Source organism: Quercus lobata, chromosome 8 (genome assembly GCF_001633185.2).
Source record: "Quercus lobata isolate SW786 chromosome 8, ValleyOak3.0 Primary Assembly, whole genome shotgun sequence".
In the NCBI taxonomy this organism is placed as follows: Eukaryota; Viridiplantae; Streptophyta; class Magnoliopsida; order Fagales; family Fagaceae; genus Quercus; species Quercus lobata.
In genome coordinates, this window is record NC_044911.1 from 9,931,315 (window position 1) to 9,952,198 (window position 20,884).

General features: G+C 34.3%; 2 protein-coding genes across 4 annotated transcripts; both read right to left on the reverse strand.

Moving 5' to 3' along the window:
• Positions 1–10,724: 10,724 nt before the first annotated feature.
• LOC115957480 lies at positions 10,725–12,368 on the reverse strand. Of its 3 annotated transcripts, none has more exons than XM_031075727.1 (3): positions 11,913–12,368; positions 11,728–11,785; positions 10,725–11,505 (listed from the first exon to the last, which is right to left on the reverse strand). In XM_031075727.1, the coding sequence occupies exon 3, from the start codon at positions 11,492–11,494 to the stop codon at positions 10,916–10,918; it is 579 nt and encodes a 192-aa protein (XP_030931587.1). In that variant the 5' UTR covers positions 11,495–11,505; positions 11,728–11,785; positions 11,913–12,368; the 3' UTR covers positions 10,725–10,915. The 3 variants fall into 3 exon arrangements, with proteins under 3 accessions (XP_030931587.1, XP_030931588.1, XP_030931586.1); XM_031075728.1 differs by having other exon boundaries at positions 11,659–11,785; XM_031075726.1 differs by lacking the exon at positions 11,913–12,368 and having other exon boundaries at positions 11,728–11,904.
• Positions 12,369–17,479: 5,111 nt separating this feature from the next.
• On the reverse strand, positions 17,480–19,408 carry LOC115958612 (ATP synthase gamma chain, chloroplastic-like). Its single transcript, XM_031077039.1, has one exon. It carries the CDS (start codon positions 18,864–18,866, stop codon positions 17,748–17,750), a length of 1,119 nt encoding a protein of 372 aa, XP_030932899.1. The 5' UTR covers positions 18,867–19,408; the 3' UTR covers positions 17,480–17,747.
• Positions 19,409–20,884: the final 1,476 nt, after the last annotated feature.

Consider the following 20,884-nt stretch of genomic DNA (forward strand, 5'->3'; position numbering starts at 1 on the left):
CAGGTCCTAAAAACGCCACTATAGGTCCCTTTGGGTTATAGTGATGCCACAAAACTTCACTATTGTACCATAACTATAAACCTATAGTAGCATTTTACAAAAACACTACTATAGGTCAATACCCTATAGTGGTGTTTTTAAAATGCTGTTATGAATCCTTATATTATTTTTTTATTAAAAAATTGGCTATAGCAACGTCTCAAAACGCCACTATAGCCAATAACCACCAATAAAAGAAAATTATGAAACATAAAATTAAGGCAAAAATTCAAAACTGACCATCTAACTTTCAACCTTTGTCATTTCAGTCCTTTAACTTTAAGTTTTGTCATTTCAGTCCTCTAAGTTTCAATTATTGTCAATTCAATATTCCGTTAGACATCAGTTAGTGGTCTTTGTTAAGTGAGCCAAAATGACGTTGTTTTAGTTCTTTTAAAAAAAAAAATGAATTTTGTAATTAAAACAAAAAATTTTAAAAAATTGTTATTATAAAAAAAACCTTTAACTGAAATCAAAACAAACAAAATAGAAATTGTTCTTTCACCTGAAATCAAAACACACAAAATTGAAATACGATGAGCAGTCTTACTTGAGAAATTTGGGGGAAGAAGGGAGAAGTCTGGGTCTGGGTTTAGGTTGTCCCTAACCATTGTTAATTCAAGATCATAGATTTCATACTCCAAGTGGTTGGCCATGGCAGCAATCATGCTAGACTTACCAGTTCCAAGAGGACCATAAAGAAGATAGCCACACTTCTAGGCCTTGCCATTGTCCTTTTCTTTGATTCCATGGCTAAAGTATCAAAAGATGATGGGTACTTAAAAGCTATGTGGCTCCATTTGCGTGCTTCGTAACCTTCCCAATTTTGGCTGGGATTGTTAGCGTACAGTTTCCTTTGATGATTTCTCACCCTTATTGCCTTCCCTTCTTGAAGTACATGAGGAATGTAAGTCCTAGTGACAAATTCTCGATGAGACTTATGGAAAGTGAGCTTGCAATACCTATTCTCCTCTGTGTAAGGGTACCATGAAATTGAATGCTTTGGTGCTGTGTTTTTCTTTGAAACCCACCGAAGCTTGCCCCCTTTATATTCATTTATAACCTCTTCGTTCTCATCCATGCTCAATAGTTAGAAGTTAGCACTCAATCTCAGTTTCTCTCACTCAATCTTGGTCTCATTTCTCTCAAACCCAGTCTCTCAATCTCAGACTCACTGCTGCCGACCCAGACTTCTCCCTTCTTCCCCCAAATTTCTTAGTTAAGGCTGCTCATTGTATTTCAATTTTGTGTGTTTTGATTTCAAGTAAGGGGAACGTCCCCTAATTTTTTTTTTATAACAATTTCTTTTTTTGTTTTAATTACAAAATTTATATTAAAAAAAAAAGTCAAAACGGCGTCGTTTTGGCTCACCTAATGGAGACTACAAATGGATATATAACGAAATATTGAATTAATAACAATTGAAACTTAGAGGACTGAAATGACAAAGCCTGAAAGTTAGAGGGTTAGTTTTGGATTTTTGCCTAAAATTAAATGCTTTCAAATTTTAAAAATTAAAATTTCAATTTTAATTAAATTAAGAATTACAAAACATAATTAAAACATAAAACAAAATACAAACACAAACCCAGAAAAGTTAAACACATACCCACGGTACAAACACAACATGCTTCAAAATACAAGAACACAAAACCCATAAAATCCCATCTCCTTTGATGAAATCAACTCAAATCCAACACCAAATCCATTTAAGGAACACAAAAGCACAACCTCAAGAACACAAACCCAGATTTAAACATAAGCACAAGATCATAAACACAAGAGCACAAATCCAAGAATACAAACCTAGATTTCAACATAAGCATAAGATCATAAACACGAGCACAGATCCAAAAAATTCAAAATCCAAACCCAAATCCAAATCAAGACATATATACAAACATAATAAAATATCCACTTCATTCAAAATGTTCATCATTTCCTCCATTTTCTTTCTAGCCAAACAAGAAAGAACAAAAAAAAAAAAAAAAAAAAAAAAAAAAAAAAAGAGAGAGAGAGAGAGAGAGAGAGAGAGAGAGAGAGATAAGGGGAGGGGAAGGGTCTAACTGGCCTCGGTTTGGGTTGGCCAGAGGCTAATTGGCATTGGGAAGGAAGGGCTGGGCTTCATGACTTAGTGTCGGTAGCTTATGTTGCGGCGGGATCGATGCTAGGGTGGGTTGTTCCAAGTGTGGATGGGCTAGGTGGGTCGGCAGCGTGGGTGTTGAGAGAGAGTGACAAAGTGAAAAATGAGACATGAGACATGAGAGCAAGAGAGTTAGAGAGTGAGAGAGATATTTCGTATTTTTCAAAAAAAAAAAAAAAATTGTTGGACCTATAGTGGTGTTTGAAAACGCCACTATAGGTCTTTTTTTTTTCTTTTTTCCGGGCTGACCTATGGTGGCGCTTTCCAAACATTGCTATAGGCCCTTATAAGACCAAGACCTATATTGGTGTTTGAAAAACACTGCCATAGGTCCCTTAAAAATGTATTGGAATGAAGCACTTAATGCATGACGACATAGAATTTATGTAGTTTGTTTAAGGTCTATTGAAGTATTAGCATTGGGGGTGTAAAAGCCCCTACATTGTTATTTTAGAACCAAAAAGCACTGAAAAAAATTTCTACCTAGGTGTTTATAACTAAAAAATTTTAAAACTTCATTACAATAATTTCTTACTTATAAAAAGTTGTTGTAGCAAGTTTTAGTGAATTGTTTTTATTCTATTTATTCTCTAATTTAAAGAGAGAGAAGCTCAACAAAAGAGTAGAGAGAGAGATGGGTTGGTTTTATAATATTTATTGACAGTTTATATTATTTTAATGTGTTGTATATTAAAATTTAAAAAAAAGTAAAAAGATATTAGGTAAGTTATGAATAATATGTTAAAATAGAAAATGTAAAATTTTAAAGCATAAAATGAGTATTAAAAAAAAAAAAAAAAAAAAAACAGATGCTAAGAGGCTGTTTGGATTGCAAATTTTGATAACTCAATTCTCAGTTTTCATAACTCATAACTTCAAACTGGTGGGACCCATAGCAAAAAGGTTGTTTGGCAAACGATAACTCTGTTTCCATCACTCAATTCTCTGATTTTTAAGTTATGAGTTATGGAAACTGAAAACACATTTTGACTGTTTTCAGTTTCCATAACTCGTAACTCAATGGCATTTCCATAAATAAACACACATGGAGGGACCCACAGCCGCAACTTTTGACCACCTTTTGACTTTTTTTTTTTTTTTTTTCACTTGTTCGGTCTTCAGTTCTGGGTTTTTTTTTTTTTCACTGGTTCGGTCTTCAGTTCGGTTTTTATTTTTTTATTTTTAGCTTCAGTGAGTTTGGGTACTGAAAAAAAAAAAAAAAAAAAAAGCTGCATCGGCTGACAGGTATGGGCCCACAAATAGTGTGAAAAATATTGAGTGATGGAAATTGGGTGATGATGCCAAACGGGTGTGAAAAATTGAGTGATGAGTGATGAGTTATGAGTGATAAATGATGAAAATTGAGTGATCAAAAAAGTGAAGCCAAACAGCCACTAAATATTCTATTTTCTCACCAGCATAATGAATAATATGTTGAAAAGCATTCATAATTAACTATTAACTACCAATCCATCAGCACAATGATGCATTACGGTAAGTTGCCTATGTCTTTTCTTTTTTTTGAAATTGAAACCAAATGACTTTCATTAAATCAAAATACTAGAATCCAAATACAGAGCATCCACAACAGGGGGAGGATCCTCCTCCATCCATACAATATCATTATCAGATAACCTAGCAAATTTTGCCAAAGCATGAGCAACACCATTGGCACTACGCCTAACACAGCTAGTTGAGATGGATCTAAAACCTGCAGCCAAGCACCAAATATCTTCATAGATCAATCCAAGCCGAGAGAAGTTTGGTTGAGCCTGTGAAACTGTCTTCATAACCAGGGCATTATCACCTTCTAGTATCACCTCCATAAAACCAGCGTCTATAGCAAATTCCAAAGCTTTGCGACAAGCCATTACCTCCAATTCTTCACTATCCCTCACAGCACCTCCCTTGGCAGATACAGCTAAGCTGCCTATGTCTTTAAAAATAAATAAAAAATAAAAAAATTATGAGGGCCTATGTGCTATTTTTTTTTTTGATGAACAGGGCCTATGTCCTGTTATGTTGTACACAATGATGGTTGTTCATTAAGTAATTAATAATGTCAAAAGAGAGTTAAGGTGAGGCGTAATAATTATAGGACTAAATTCAAGTAAGGATAAACTAATGTTGGGGTGAAAAAGAAAATTTTCCCCATTGAGATTTGCGAAAGTTTTTATATGTCAGTTGCATATGTAAGAAATTTTAAATTTTAACAATTTCACCCGCTAAGATATTTTTTTTTTTGGGAGGTTCAAGGCCTTGTAGTTGAATTGACACCTCCTTATATACAAAGTGTTTAAGGGTCTAGAGGAAAAAAAGTTCGAACTATGGAGTTAACAGTATATTATAAATATCTCTCAAAAATTTTGTGGGGTTAATTGTGTGAGCTGTTTTAAAAAGTGTTTATTTTGTAATTATGAGAACTTATGGTTTGGATCCAATGCTCTAATATATCAAATTTAATATAATGCGGATACCACGTATCCAAAACTTTTGTCAAATATCAAGTTTAGCGCACAAGATTCTCACCCAAAAAAAAAAGGTTTAGCGCACAAAGGCATTAGATCAAAGCTTTCCCATATTAGAAGGCCCAATTTGGGCTTTACTTTAGTCCGACTTAATGGGCTTGTTTTCCAAACTGATCTATTGGGCTAAAGCTTATTTGGGCTTAACTTCCCATGCAAGCCGACTACTTTAGTATTAAACTATTAATTGATTCACCGAGTTGGTAGCTGTGGCTTTTCCTGTGCACGTCTTATTAATTCCGCCAAAAATTCTTAGATCAAGTAAAATGTTACCATTATTCATATATGGGTCCATTTGGATTGAGTTTATTTGTTGCTAAAACTGAAAACTGAAAACACTGTAACAAAATAATTTTTAAATGTGTAAATAGTACTGTGGGACCTATTTTTAATATTTTTTAATACATAAACAGTGTATATACAGTACATGAACAGTACATACACTGTTCACAACAGTACATTTTGTCTCCCAAAATCAACAAATGCAGGCAAAAAAAAAAAAAAAAAAACAAAACAAAGCAAAACGCAAAACTGGACGCAGGATTCATCTGAATCCAAACACCCTCTATGAGTAATGGAAAAAAAGTAATTGGTCTATATAAAAGTGATAGATAACTAATCATAGTTTAGTAAAAATTATGAAATTCTATACGGCAATAAAACTAGAAGTACACAGTAATTTTTCCAAATACACATCGCAGCAGCACACTACTTTTTCTAGCCTTTTTCACTAAACAACTTTTGCTCTCCCACAAAATCGTTTGTTTCTTTCTCTATTAGCAATGAATGCTTTCTTGAAGGTTCTTGAACTTTTGCCTTGGATACAAAGATAAAACCTTTAGTCTTATCTTAGGATTGATTAGCTAATGGTGAAACGAATTAACATTTAGGGATAACGCTCCCACTGACTAGTTTAGTATTAAACTATTAATTGATTCACCAAGTCGGTAGCTGTGGCTTCTCCTATGCACGTCATAATTCCACAAAAAATTCTTAGATCAAGTTAAATGTTATAATTATTCATATGACAGACTATGAGTAATGGAAAAAAAGTAATAGGTCTATATAAAAGTTACAAACAATTAATCACAATCAAACACATAAAATAGTTAATGATGAAGCTGAAACTTGACCTCGTCGGTGTCAATGGACAATCTCCGATACCTATTATTAAGAAAAGAAAGGTAAGAGATAACGCTCCTCGTCAATATGCTCCTCGTCAGTGTCAATGGTGACACGAATTAACATTTAGGGATAATGCTCTCACCGACTAGAAGCACACAGTAATTTTCCAAAATACACATCGCAGTAGTACACTGCTTTTTCTAGCCTTTTTCACTACACGACTTTTGCTCTCCCATTAAATCATTTGTTTCTTTCTCTATTAGCAATGAATGCTTTCTTGAAGGTTCTTGAACTTTTGCCTTGGAGACAAAGATAAAAGCTACGGTCTTATCTTAGGATTGATTAGCTAAAGGTGACACGAATAAACATTTAGGGATAACGCTCTCACATGATTCTATAATTTCGTGAGTTTGTTTCTCAGTTCTGCTTACGTTTCTGATTAAGTCATTATTTGTGATTCTCAGAATATCTGAGAAAATTAAAATTAAAAAATTCAAAGAAAATAATTCAATGAGGCCAACTAGGAAGCTAGAAAAAGAGAGAAAAAAAGGGACTTTAGAATGCTATAGCGGTATAGCCCATGAGGAAATGATTGCTACAGAAGTATATTATTTTGCATTTGTGGGTGGGGTACAAGACTAACAAGAACAACAACTGGTAGCAGCCAAATCGCTAATTGACAATTTTTCTCACAAAAGACGAGGAAATTTATTAATAGAAAAATGCCCAATTAGCAACTAATGATGTCTGGGAATGAAAACAAAACAAAAAAGAAGCACTTACGGTCGAGGGTCAAAAATGGTGTACTGATTAAGCAGTTAACAACACAATTAAAGGTAGAGAAAGTTAAGTGAAGCTTGTTTTGTAGCTTTTAGCTTCTCTAAAATATATATATGAATGGAAAGAGACTTGTTGCACTCTTCTGTTTAAGGGGTAATAATACAAACGAAGTTGGTGGCATGTCTCTTTCATGTTTCATGTTTCAACTTTCAAATTTTTTTCTTTTTTTTTTTTAGATACAGATTGTTTTAGTTTATCTAAGGCTTTCTTGTAGGTGCTTTATGGGCCGAACACAGCAGCTGAACTTTAGGACATGGCTAGTCTGTACATTGAGCCCAAGTCCAGCGAGAATAAGATTTTTTTTTTTTTTTTTTTTTTTGATAATTCGATAGTTACAATAGAAAAGAGAGAATTTGAACTCTAGATGTTATAGATGCATCATGCAACTTAATATTATTAAGAAAAAAAATTATTCATAGAAAGCTTCTATAAATTGGTTTTGTTGCATTTTCACGAATATAAATGTGTAGCATATTGTGGCTTTTTTAATCTTTAATTTTATGTAACTACTCATCCAAGCATGATTGAACTTGTGGCTATATGCCACCTCTAACACTAAGGATGGAATGCCAGTTGCGTTACTGCTCACTAGTAGCAATTTGTTAAGTAAGTTATATGATGCCAGACTAACTAGCTTATATTATAAAATGAGTAATGATAATCATACACTTCTTATTACACACTCACTCTATACATACTGCCACATTGATTGAAAATCATGGACTAAGTGTGCAATAAGACATTCCGTTATAAAATAATCTTATACTCTAATAAATTCAAAAAATTTCTCATGACATGAGAATGCCATATTTTTTATGTTCAATCAAAATACTTAGATATTAACATAGAAATGTTCATCATCAAAAACATTTGATATATAATACACTATAAAAGAAGATATTAATACTCTCCAAAATATTCAAAATTCCCTCTTCTAAATTTTTGTCAATGTATTTTGGTGGCCTTTAGTTTCTTTCTAAGCACACTTCTTCTTGATGAATTTTTAGATAATTCCAATTGAGCCTCTTCTCTTTTTTTCTTTTCTATTTATTTTTTTTCAGGGTGTAAAAAAAAAGGGGGGTGGGGGGGGGGGGATCGACATAACCAATTTATTTGAACTTCCTCAAACCAGTTTGTAGAATAAGTTTGATCCTATTATTATTATTATTTATTTTATTAGTTCTTGACTTCTTTCCATTAAGGCAAAAGCGCATTTTGTTGAGTTAATAACTTAATATAAAATAAAAAAATAAATAGAAAAACACACACACACATATATATATATAGAGAGAGAGAGAGAGAGAGAGAGAGAGAGAGTTTTATAAATTAATAATCAGAACCATCACCATCATAGTGTAGAGGCAATGACTTTAATCAACTAAGAAAAGGTAAAAGAAGAATCTTTATTAAGCACGCCCAAATATGGTTCACCAGATGTTATTACATGAATAGTCCTCCCAATCAAGTAAACTCATAGCAATAGACTCTTAATCTCAAAAGCCCAAAAAGTTGCTGATTTTAATTTCACTCCACAAGTATAGCATCAATCAAAAGTCACCTTAAAAGGGGGGGTGGAAAATTCGTGGAAAATTCGTTAACCTCGAATGAAATCAGATCATGATAGATACTAGAGATTCTGGTTTTCAATTGATACCTATCCTAGCCTTTTAGCTATGATATGATTGTGAAATGATCAATGCATTTCGGTCCACTTTCTAAACTTTAGCCTATATTAGTCAGGGTAGAACGTGGAAGGTACGTGTTACTCATGGAAAAAAAAAATAGTGATTAGAATCAATTTTAGATTTTATTTGTATTACAAAATAAATATATAAATCATTTAAGTTTTAAAATATATAGAAATTTACATTAATAAAAAAAGACATTAATTTTAAGAATTTTGATAATTATGTTATAAAAAGTTAATCTGATTCGTATATGATCGTGATAGATCCCAGTCCAATATTTTATTATTTTATTTTAACATATAACGTACACCTCAATAGTTGTGAATATAATGTAATAACAACAAAATGTCACGACATTTTTAGTTGTGCTAGAGCTCGATATAATTTTTTTTATTTTTTATTTTGACCCATAAGGAATTGACACATGCGTCACAACATTTTCATAATATCTCTATGTATACATTGTACTTAATTACAAAGTAAATTTATATCGTAGACACAAAAAAAAATTGGCAAATTTTGTACACATTTACAAAATTTGTACAATATTTACCATTTTTTGTGCAAATGTGTATAATATTAATCACTTTGTATATTTACAATGTAAACTTGCATTGCAAGTACAAAGTAAACATATAAAAATCTTAAAAAAACAAAAACAAAAACAAAGCTCAAACCAACTGGCATACCTGCAGAAAAAGAAAAAAAAAAAAAAAACCTTTAGGCACTGTAACTACCATGCCAGTTGAATAAACCAAAAGTACTGCATAATAAGTGTTGAAACATTTTCTCAAAACATTTAGTTTTAGTTGTGGTTGGTCACAGTCTCATATTTTATTATTTTATTTCGACTTGTAAGAAATTGACACTTCAATAATTGTGAAATTTGTTATGTCAATATAACAATATATATACTAGCTTACATAAATATTTAAAAGAAAAAAAAAACAAAAAAAAACAAAAAAAACACTATTGTAGGAACTGTAGCTATCGTGCTAGTTGAACAAACCAAAAGCACTGCACAATAAGTGTTGTAACATTTTCTCAAAAAATTTATTTTTTTAGTTGCGATTGGTCACAGTCTCATATTTTATTATTTTATTTCAACTTGTAAGAAATTGACACGTCAATAATTATGAAAATATTGTGAAATTTATTGTTTCAGTATAATAATAATATATATATATATATATATATATATATAAAAGCTTACATAAATATTTAAAAGGAAAAAAAAAAATGTAGCTTCAGTGTTTTAGCGCATTTGCCCTTTAATACATATAGATATAGATATTCATCATTGTCATCTTGTTAAAACAAACATTGCTCGAGCAACAATGACACAAGGTTTGGTAGGTTGTAAAGAGTCTTGCAATTTAATAATGATCTCTCTTACGAGAATAGTCAAAATTCAAGTCATCTCACTTGTAACAATTATTTTTAGAAAATTAAATAAATAAACTTCAAATTAAAAAAAATAAATAAAAAAAGAAGAAAAAAAAGAAGAAGAAGGAAAATGAAGTAAAATTAGGTATATCACTAAACATTCACATCAAATTCTTTAGTTTTTTTTCCCTATTTTAAAATAAGAAAAAATAAGAATATATTTTTCTTATTTTAACTAACTATTTTTCAAAACATTCACGTCAGATTTCTTATTTTAATTTTTAAACTCTATTTTATTTAAATATTATTTCTCATTATTTTTTACTTTTCCCTCCTTAAGTCCAAAATTTGTCCGTAACTGATCCAATTCGAAAGGCAAAAACATCAAACACGGTCCAATCCTACCAGCACTAGCAGTGCCAGATCCTCCAAAGCACCGATGTCTCCTCATGCTGACCATTGCGGCCGCCAAGCCATGTGACATTGTTGCCCAACAAGCAAACAGAGAGAGAAAAAGAGAGAGAGAGAGAGCATGCATGTTGGCCATCGTAGCCATTGAGCCGCGCAGAGCCTTGACACTAGACCTCAAGGTCAAGGAGAACAATGATTGGGATTATTATGTGCCTCGTGCCATTGTTGAGAGAGAGAGAGAATAAAAAAATTGTTTAGGGAATGAACAAACCAGTATAGAGTTTGATGTGGAAGTGTTTTTGGGCTTTTCTCCCTAGATTGGATCGTTACCCTAAAATAGGAAACTTGATGCAAGTGCTCTTAAATGTGCACTAGCAAAATCGTGCCAATATCCTAAATTGACCACTGGCCTGTGTTTTAGTGATTTATATGTACTCCTCCTTTTTTGATGAATTTATATGTACTCCTAATCATGTAAAGCATTGCATCTGGATTTGGTAACTTCTTGTCATAGTTTTGTAAATATCTTTTCATTACTTAATTTACCCATCAACACAACTATCAAACTTATCAAAGGAAAGGAACCATTGGAAATTGGACCAATTAATGTTTTTACATTAGAAGGGATTTCAGATTTCTCATACCCTAAACACAAACCACATATAATACAACCTCCAAGACTAAGAACCACCACAAGCCCCTGTACATAGAATCACAGAAAGAAAAAGTAAAATAGCATAAGGAATTTCATAGGCCCCTCAAGGTGATTCAAGGAAACCAGTTCTTGTTAGGACAGCATTCCTCACCTTGCTAAGGTCCCTCCCTTTCAGAGTCCTCCCAACACCTTCAAAAACAGAGAAAGAAGATATCTGACTTCTTGCAAGCCTCCTAGAAATAATTTCATGTGGGGGTAACTTGTAATTGTACTCATCCTCATCCTCATCACTGTCCCCTGCATCATTCATAACCCCATGATCATCATCATCATCATCATCATCATGCCATGAAGAATTCTTAGAGGCCTTTTTTGACTTCTTTCCATAAATCGCTGACCAGTCAGGAATGTTCACAGGTGCTGATTGCTGAACAATTTTGGGTTCATGAGAAGATCCATTACTACTACTACTACTATTTGCAGCCCTTGGTATCATTCTTGAAGCACTTGGGAGTGGTCTAGGAACAGAAGTAGAAGGTTCTTTGGATTTGCCAATCATGGAAGTCGAATCTGTCCTATCTCTGAGAACAGCCCAAACATCTTCTTCCTCAAAGTCTCCATCTCTCAAGGACCTCCACAGACCACTGCTCTGCCTGTATAAACCATATCTACCATTCTCCATTGATGATTTGCCTATAAAACCCAAAAATCAAAACCAAAAAAACATCTCAAGGTGGCTTCTTTACAAATGGGTCTTCTCCATTTTCTACAAATTGTTTTACATAAGAAAAATTATAAATTGAATGAGAAAAATAGAGAGATTCAAAGATTAATTTAATGGATAACCTGCATAAAAATAATTGAAAAAAGCAATTCAAATATAGGGGAAACTAGTTGAGGAAAACTAGAATCTACCCCTGAATGGATGAAGAGCCTCCAAAATCAGAACTTGCCTCAGATTCTGCAAGGATATCTGCAACATGGGAAAGGAAAGTAAGTTCAAGGAAAACAGTTTAAGTGGGTTTATTTATTATTCCTAGTTCTCTCTATTTTTCTTTTTCTTGGTTGTTTCTTCTATATGCAAATTCTTAGTGACTTACCTCAATATGTTTGAAATGGTCTCAATAATATTAGATTTTATGGAAAACCAAAGACCCACAGGAACACAAGGGTAGTATGCAAAGCCTTAAAAGAGAGAGAATAAGACAGGCTGACAGTTTGTCTTTTTAGAGATCTCCCAAGTTGAGCCTTCATCTATTAAGTATTTCACTTATTGCAGTCTCTTGGTAAGCCTAACTTTTCGAAAGAAGGAAAGGGCAGTGAACAAGATCCTCTGTGTTTTTTTTACTGACTTCCCTTATAAATCTTACCAAGAGAATCTATTGGGATCTTCATGCAGAAAAATCCAACTTTCAATCAGAATTCAGAACAGACCAAAAGAAAAAATAAGAAGAAAATCAAATGCTGAAAGAAAAAGGAAAGAAAGATGTGAACAACTCAGGTCAAGTGAGTAGAGTTGATGCCTTTCTCTAAGTACATTTGAGAATAGAACTATCAACTATCAACTATGGGAGATTCATCTGTATCCCATTTTATAATCACTTGCAAATAGTAAACGTGTCTTAATAAAATAATGACATTAAAATCATTTGACAGTTTCTTCCAAGATTTGGTTTGCAAATTTTCCCCTCTTCTATATATTTTAAGCCTACTTGTGACTGCCATTGCATGTGCAATTAGGAAATAAAGTACTTAAAAATTATGTGTTAAAAGTTAATTTTCCCATTGAAAGAAAGTAGAAGGGATTAAGTTTTTTTTTTCTTTTTTTCTTTTTTTTTGGTGAGAATACTAAGTATTCTTAACACACATGGAGAGAGGAAAAAAGATTTTAAAGAAATTTATAGTGATGTATATAAAAAATGACCGAACTCTTGGATGACCTCTTTTTTTGGGCTAAGTTTACAACTAGACCAACATTATATCTATATATTAATGTGAAATGTCTACTTAGGATAATCTTAAGGTCATGTAATTTATTAAAGAAAACCGCTACTAGATTAAATCGGGACAAAGCAGAATGATGACATACCCACCTTAATATTCACAGCACATACATTGGTTACTGTCAGGTCAAATTTGCAACACAAAAGGATAATGATAAAAATAAGAGAGAAAAGAAGAATGCATTGCACTCACTTGAAAATGATACTTTTGAATATTTGCATGTAAAGCATACAATAAAAATATAATACTCCTATCTCTCCCATGAAAACAATGTAGACGTGCTAATGGTAATGTGATATAATAGCATTAGGCCCTATTACAGGGATTAGAGATTTAGAGTTCAAATTCCCTTGATATAGTAAAAAATAAAAATGGGGATTTTTAAAAAAATATATAGAAAAAATATAGAAAAGTTAAACTTCTGGTGTGAAAATTTTGTGGATTTTAGGTCATTTCAATCATGACAAAATTACAAGGAAGAAGAAAAATAAGTTCTTTGGGCGAAGACAAATTTGCTTATTGAAAGGAAATTCTACTTTGGAAGTTCCTGTTGTCCAGCACATGTGTCCCACATGCAACAATTGGGAAGCCGTCATTCAACGTATTCGACCATCAAATTGCCAATGCTAAGACAAAACAAAAACACCAAATCAACTTTAGCATGACAAACCAATCAGATTTTTGTTCAAGCTGTCACTAATTCAACCGCTCAGATTTCTTATAAAAATATGCATGAGAATCTTTGGCAAAGTATCTCTTAATTATAATTTTTCATTGACAAGATAGGCAAGATTCATTCTATTGAGGCTGAAATAGAGCCATTTCAGGCATGGCTTTTGGCTTAGAGAGGCGGCTGTTGAAGCATGCAGTGGGGTCATTGTGCTGTGGTACTGTTTAGCCGACAATAATGAATGATGCACACGTTTGCTTATGCGCACCACATGCTATAACTCATTTATATTCATTAGTACCTATAGTAGGGTCTGAAACTCTGAAAAAACAATTTTTTTTCAGAATGTAATCTTTCACCTTTTGACTCATGAGCATTGTACAAGTGATGTGAGGCAGAAAGATACTCAAAACAAAATAGCAAATATTAAGCACGGTAGGACGCCACCTATATAAAAGAAAAAAAGACAAGCAGATTTGTAGACTAAGTTCATATGAATCATATACCATTATGATTGAGATGTTAGTATGTGAGTAAAAATGGGAGTGAGTGTGAACAACTGTAGTACATGGCATATTGAAAGTAAGCCCCTTTGCTTCACTTATAGTTCATGGGATATTGAATTTGAATTTTAGATTGTCAAATTTAGTCATTTTATAATGAATGAGTAATGAACACTGATAAGATAGGCTAGATTCATGTCGATGACGCTGAATCCTTCAGTTGTGTAGTGCTTTAGAGAGGCGGCCGATCCATAAAGTATATTATTATATATGGCTGATACCGCGAAGCACAGTTACCACTATGCGCAACTCTTGCCAAAGCTCATTTCTATTCGTTCATAGTGTTAGTGGGTCTAGAGAACAGCTTGTTTCTAATGTAACTTTTAACTTCTGAATCACCATTGAACTACAGATATATGAAATCCAATCATACCGAGATAAGACATAAAATAGAATTCTATGACACAAATGGGATCTGTGCTAAGCGATGAGCCAAAATTTTTTTTTTTTCCAGAAACAAATCAAATCACTTAGTATATAACAAGCCAATGAGTAAATATAATATGGGAGGTCGGTGAGATAAACTCTAACCAAAAAAAAAGTATAAAATTGAATTACGTAACATTCACTAATTGGCTTGTTACACGACTGATTTTGAATGGCTCCCAACCTCTCACAAGGGATAAATTCTCCTTTATGCTGAGTGCTGCCTCAGCATTAGCATTGGAAAATGCTAATGCTACTCTATTTTACCATTCTAAAAACTCACTTTATCATTATACCATCTTATTTTACAATACCTCCACATCCCAAACTTCTATTTTCCTCTTTTACTCATTAAAATAATATATTTACAAAATAAAATAATATATATCAAAATTATATCTTCTCTCCCATCTCTCTCCTCTCTCTCATTTTCAACTCTCTTCCCTCTGTTTCTCAAAAAAAAAAAAGCTCTCTTCCCTCTGTAACTTCCGCCGGAGCCTTCATTTCCGGCGAGGTGGTGAAATAGTCCAACAATAACCATCAACTCAAACACCCAAAACTTCATAGATCAACCAAAAACGCATCAATCAACAAAACCCACAAACAAAAAATCCTAAATTTCACAACTCGGCTTCAATAAAACCCAAAACTTCATGGGTCATGGATCATGGCTCGTACTCGCACTGCTCCGGTTGTGGATCGTGGGTCGTGGATCGCGAATTTGTGATATGGGTTGCGGGTGGTTGTGCTCTGTGGTGCTGGGTTGCGGGTGGCTGTGCTCTGCAGTCGTGGATCGTTGGCTGTGTTGAGTTGCGAATTCGTGATATGGGTTGCGGGTGCTCGTGGATCGTTGGCTGTGCTGGGTTGCGAATTCGTGATATGGGTTGTGGGTTGCGGGTGGGGTGCTCGTGGATCGTTGGCTGTGCTGGGTTGCGAATTCGTGATATGGGTTGCGGGTTGCGGGTGGTCGTGGATCGTTGGCTGTGCTCTGTGGTGCTGGGTTGCGGGTGGCTGTTTCGATTTTTGGGTTGGCGTGATATGGTGCTGGGTGGCTGTTTCACCGTGGTATTGGTTTTTGGTTCAGCGATGGAGAGACAAAGATGAGAGACAGAGACGAGAGATGAGAGTCAGAGGAGAGAGAGTTAGATAAAATATTATTATTTTTTTACAATACTTGCTACAGTGCAATTCTATGTTTAGAATTGCACTGTAGCAGTATTTCAAAAAAATTTGCAATACTGCTGTTTAGCATTCTCCAATGCAGATGATTTTGGAGCTTAAAATTCCAAATTTCTCTTAGATTTGGCATTAGCATTCTCCAATGCTAATGCTCCACATAAATAAAGCCAACTGGCTTGGCTTTATTGTTTTAAGGGGGAGTGTAGAATTCTTTGTTGAGTGACCAAAATATTATATTGAATCTTCTGAGACTACATTTTTTTGTTACCATTCCTAAAAGTGACCATTTTTAGGATTGAGGTTTCCCCTGACATCCAAAGAAGCCCAGTTTTCCTTTGAGTTCCTCACATCAGCTCAAATTATAGACCAATCACCACGAGAGAAAATTTACAAAAGGAAATTCACAAGCAAAGCATATTACTTTACAATCATGGAAGCTTTTAAACCTCCACTGAAGGACAACCAACATCCAAAAATTATCAACGATTTTTATCACAAGATCCATATCTCTAAAAGAAAACATTAAACATGGACAGGACTGCTGCTCAACAGTGCTTATTAATTGACCCAGTGAATTATTATAAACAAACCAAAAAAAATGCTAACTTGATATTCAGATACTGAATAATCATGCAAAAATGATTTATCTTTGCGGAAGATAGATAGCCTAATTTACCAAAAGATCGTCCTAAGCCAGTCTTCTGAAACGGGTCATTTACGCAGCCCCCCACCCCCTCCTCTTCTTGGCTATACAGAGGTAGTGATCCACAATTTAGCTTCCAATACTCCAGATGCATAGGAAAGGAATGCCTATCAAGAATCACCTCAACAAAAATTCAAATTACAAACTTCAATTGAGAATTCCCTTTTGGGATTGTATATATTAAGGAAAACAAAAATACTTTGCATTCTATTGAGAGAATTGAAGAGATATTATTGTGTTGTACTCTTGTGCTGTATGAGGAGCACTCTTCTAGAAGAGGATTGTGTTGTACTCTTGTGCTGTTTGGAATATTCAGATGATGTGTTGTTCCTCTCAGCTGTCACAATTGGAATATTCTCCTTCCTATTGTAATCGCCTCTCCCATATATAAGTAACGAGTTGTCTAAGGAGTCGTATTTAAAATTTTCCAGCTCCTCCTTTTCTGTATAAACTATAAATATCATCATTCCTTCTCGTTCTTTAACAAATTCCACCAATACGCATTCTTGGTGTGATGATCATCTCACAAGTATAAATGCTTATAGGGTATTGCAGAGGCAAAAACCAGGGTTCAAGTCTCTGTAAGGAATTAACCCGAATTTCCAACTTGTGAGAAACAAAAATAAATAAATAAATAAATAGAGAAAACACATGTCAAAGAAAAACAATCACACGCACAAAACAATATTTACGTAGTTCGACAATTTGCTTACGTCCACAGAGTTGCAGGGATTTCAATATTATCAGAAAAAAAAGAAATACAAGGTGCGGCTACAATTTTTCCTCACTCTTAAAAACACGGCAACCACACCAAACCCTAATCACTAAATTCCGTTTTCTACACAAAACGGGCCAAAAAAATTTTCCCGAGGGCCAAGCCTCCACTCCATGGACTAAACCTTAGAAAATCTCTCATTAAAAACCACGCAACATTATTCAGGTTGGGTTAGGTATTCAAACCGAATCAAACAAAACTAGGCTCCACAAAGCCTAACAATCTCCAGGAGGGAGACTCACACATATATATACATTTAAATTAGATTATAGTAGAAATTCTACCTTGCATAAAATAAAAAAATAAAAAACAAAACAAAACAGATTCCAATAACAAACTCATAACAGTTATAGACAATGCATTAATCAATCACTTATAAGAAAAGGAGCGAAGTAATACAAAGCAGAGAAGGTAACAAAATGCTGGAACAACAATGTTAACATATTTGACTCAATTCCACATTCTAGTTGTGGAAGCAGATAAGAACTCAGTTTATCTTTACAACAGAAATCATTTACTTAACTAATGATTTGGTGTAACTAGCACATCAAGTTACAATACTCTTAAAAAAAAGAATTATGGGATAAACAAAGTACACGATATGACAAATCAAGATCAATCAAGGTGTCTTAGTGCCTCAGCTCCTGCTACAATCTCCAATAACTCGCCAGTAATTTTTGCTTGTCTCTCCCGATTGTAAGCAATTGAAAGATTCTTCTTCAACTCCACTGCATTATCTGTGGCATTGCTCATGGCATTCATCCTTGCTGCGAGCTCACTTGCCAGTGATTCCTGCAATGCCCTCAAAATCTGACTATTCAAATAAAGAGGCATCATGGCATCAAGAATCTGAACTGGGTCCTGCTCAAATTGCATAAGCGGTGAAAACTCCTCCCTCTTTGCCTTCACACTATCCCTCTCCACAACCAATTTTCCCTCCTTAGTCGTCAACCTAAAGAACTCATCCTCCATGGCATCAACACAATTCCCATTCACATCACGAACTACTCCTTTCGGTGACAATGGAAGCAATGTATGAATCACAGGATTACTCTTAACCAGCGACACAAATTTAGAATACACAAGCTCAACCTTATCAACCTCCTCGCTAACAAATAGCGAAAACACATCATCAGCAATTGCTTGAGCTTCTTTCACTGTAGGAAAACTCCATCCTTCAATAAACCTATCAACCGGAACATTATCCCTCCGCTTAAAATACAAATTACCCCTTTTTCCAACACTAATCACAGTGTAATCCAATCCAAGACTCTTCAATTCAGCAATCCGGGCCTCAGCCTTTTTGATAATTAAATTGTTGAATCCACCACAGAGACCTCGATCACCAGTGATAACCACAACGGCAACTTTCTTGACAGGCCTAACATTTGTCAAAGGAACATCTATATCCTCTGATTGAAGCTGCTCATTGATACTGTATAACATTTCTACAAGGGTCTCCGAGAAGGGTCGGCCATTGATGACCGCCTCTTGAGCTCGTCGAACCTTGGCAGCCGCCACGAGCTTCATAGCTTCAGTAATTTTCTGGGTATTTTTAATAGTATTAATTCGCTCTCGAATTTCACGGATACCACAATAAATTTGGGTTGTTTGTGAAGACTGAGGTAAACTAAATGAGAGTGAGATATGGGGCAAAACGAGAAATGGGTTTTGGTGGAATTGAGAAGAAAGTGAAGAAATGCTAGAAATTGAAGGTTTTGCAGAGACCCACATAGTTATATTTGAGAAAGCAACAGTCTTTTGTGAGTTATATTAATAAAGATTTGATTTTGTGAATGTGATTTTTGGTCACTGCAAAACCTGCTATTGGGAGGGTTTTAGCAAAACGAAAGTGAATCCATGTTAGAAATTGAAGGTTTTGCAGAGACCCACATAGTTATATTGAAGAACTCAACAGCTTTTGATGGGCTATATTAATAAAAATTGGACTTTGTGGGTTACTGCAACAACCAGTTGTTGGTGCAAAAGAAAGTTGTGGGGGGAATAGTGAGGGTTTTAGCAACTTAGCTTGAAGTACTATGAGAAAGATAGATTATTGAGCTTTGAAGTTTCAAAAGAGTGTGATTTGTTAGGAAAATTTGAAGGGGCTTACCAGAATGTAGACTGTGGAGGACTGGTCGCGTAATCTCCCCGGCAAAGCTGATCCACAGTCTGTGTCTGTACGTACCAGTCAATGAGAGGGGCTGTAAGAAGCGTTTGGTTGCGGAGAGGATCTAGGGAGAAAGGATCCGAAAAGTAGCATACTAACAAAATTTGCTAGGGTGAGACACAAACGGCGAAAATGGAAAATTAACCCTAATTTTTAAACATTATAATTAGTAGGTCATGTTTTTAAACTATATTTTTTACTAGCATCTCGAGTCTAAGAGACTCAATTTTGGATTATAAATCGAGTCTTTGAGGGTCGGTTTTCATGTTCTGATCGGGTTTGAGTTGGCACTTTTTCCACGTGGCGTCCACCTGTAAATCGAATCTTACCAAAAAAAATTTAAGTCTCAAGTCTCTTATCTTGTCATTCCCATAAATACTCAAAAAAAAAAAGAAAAAAAAAAAACATCCCAGAGAGACCTGGGTCTCGCGTGGCCTAGGTCACGCTGCTGCGACCGGGGTCGCACGAACAAAGACCCAAACCAAGAAATAGAGACCCAAACCCAGAAATAGAGATCCAAACCCAAAAACAAAGACCCAAACACGTTTGGCACCAGATTAGAGCTGTTGGCATGGAACAATAGTAGTGGTGGTGATGTGAAGCTTGAAAATCCCTAGCCAAATGTCTCCATGGCATTGATTTGAGAAGAGAGTGGAAGATGGTAGAGGAAAAATGGGTTTCGACCATGAAAGAATTTGCAGTTAGTTGTAATGGATGACATCAACGACGACATTCTATTATTATTTTTATTAGGAGTTCTACCCACGTTAACTTTAAGGACTTTTCTTACAACACTGAAAAATTGCTCTTATAAATCGAGTCTCTCAGACTCGATTTCCAGATGGTCGCCACGTGAAAAAAATGTCAGACATGATCAGACCATGGAAATCGAGTCTTTAAGACTCAATTTATAGACCCTAAATCGAGTCTCTTAGACTCGAGATACTGGTAAAAAATATAGTTTGAAAACGTGGCCTACTAATTATAATGTTTGGCAAATGGTACTAATTTCCTATTTTGGCTGATATAAACGGCAAACCGTTTTAATAACTCAATTTAGAAAGGGTAATTTTTTGGAATTTTGCTCAAACTACCTAATTTTACTTAAAAAGTAAAAAGGTTTACAAAAGAAAACATGACTTTGACTTTGATCGGTATACTTCTTTAGGTAATGTACTTCGTGACAAGCTTGTCAACACTTAAAAAAATAGTGTACCATGCCGCACTCTTAACGTGATGGTTAATTTACAAATATAAAATTCATGTGAGATGAGGGGTAAGAACTCGAATTCAAGTCTTCAAATTTTATATGTACATAGCTTTACTCAAAACCAAATGCAATTATTTCTTATACTAATTAATGATTTAATTGGGAGCTTTCCAAGTGTTGAGGCCCATTTTTGACAAATGGTACAATGGCAGAAGAAGCCCAATAATAAGAAAAATGAGATTAATAAAAGGTAATAAACCTAATGAGCTAACATGGTAGGAATGACAGCCAACAAGTCCATAAGATCAATAAGAGGTAAAGACAATGTAAATGGGCTAAGAAGTCCAAGGAAAGAGGTAGTAAACATAATGG

Bases quoted from the DNA above. Each gene is read 5' to 3' on its own strand.
- LOC115958612 (XM_031077039.1), bottom strand. From the start codon at position 18,866: ATGTGGGTCTCTGCAAAACCTTCAATTTCTAGCATTTCTTCACTTTCT.
- LOC115957480 (XM_031075726.1), bottom strand. From the start codon at position 11,794: ATGTTGCAGATATCCTTGCAGAATCTGAGGCAAGTTCTGATTTTGGAG. The intron at 11,506-11,727 runs GTAGATTCTAGT...TGGGTTTTATAG, and splicing joins GGCTCTTCATCCATTCAGGG to GCAAATCATCAATGGAGAAT.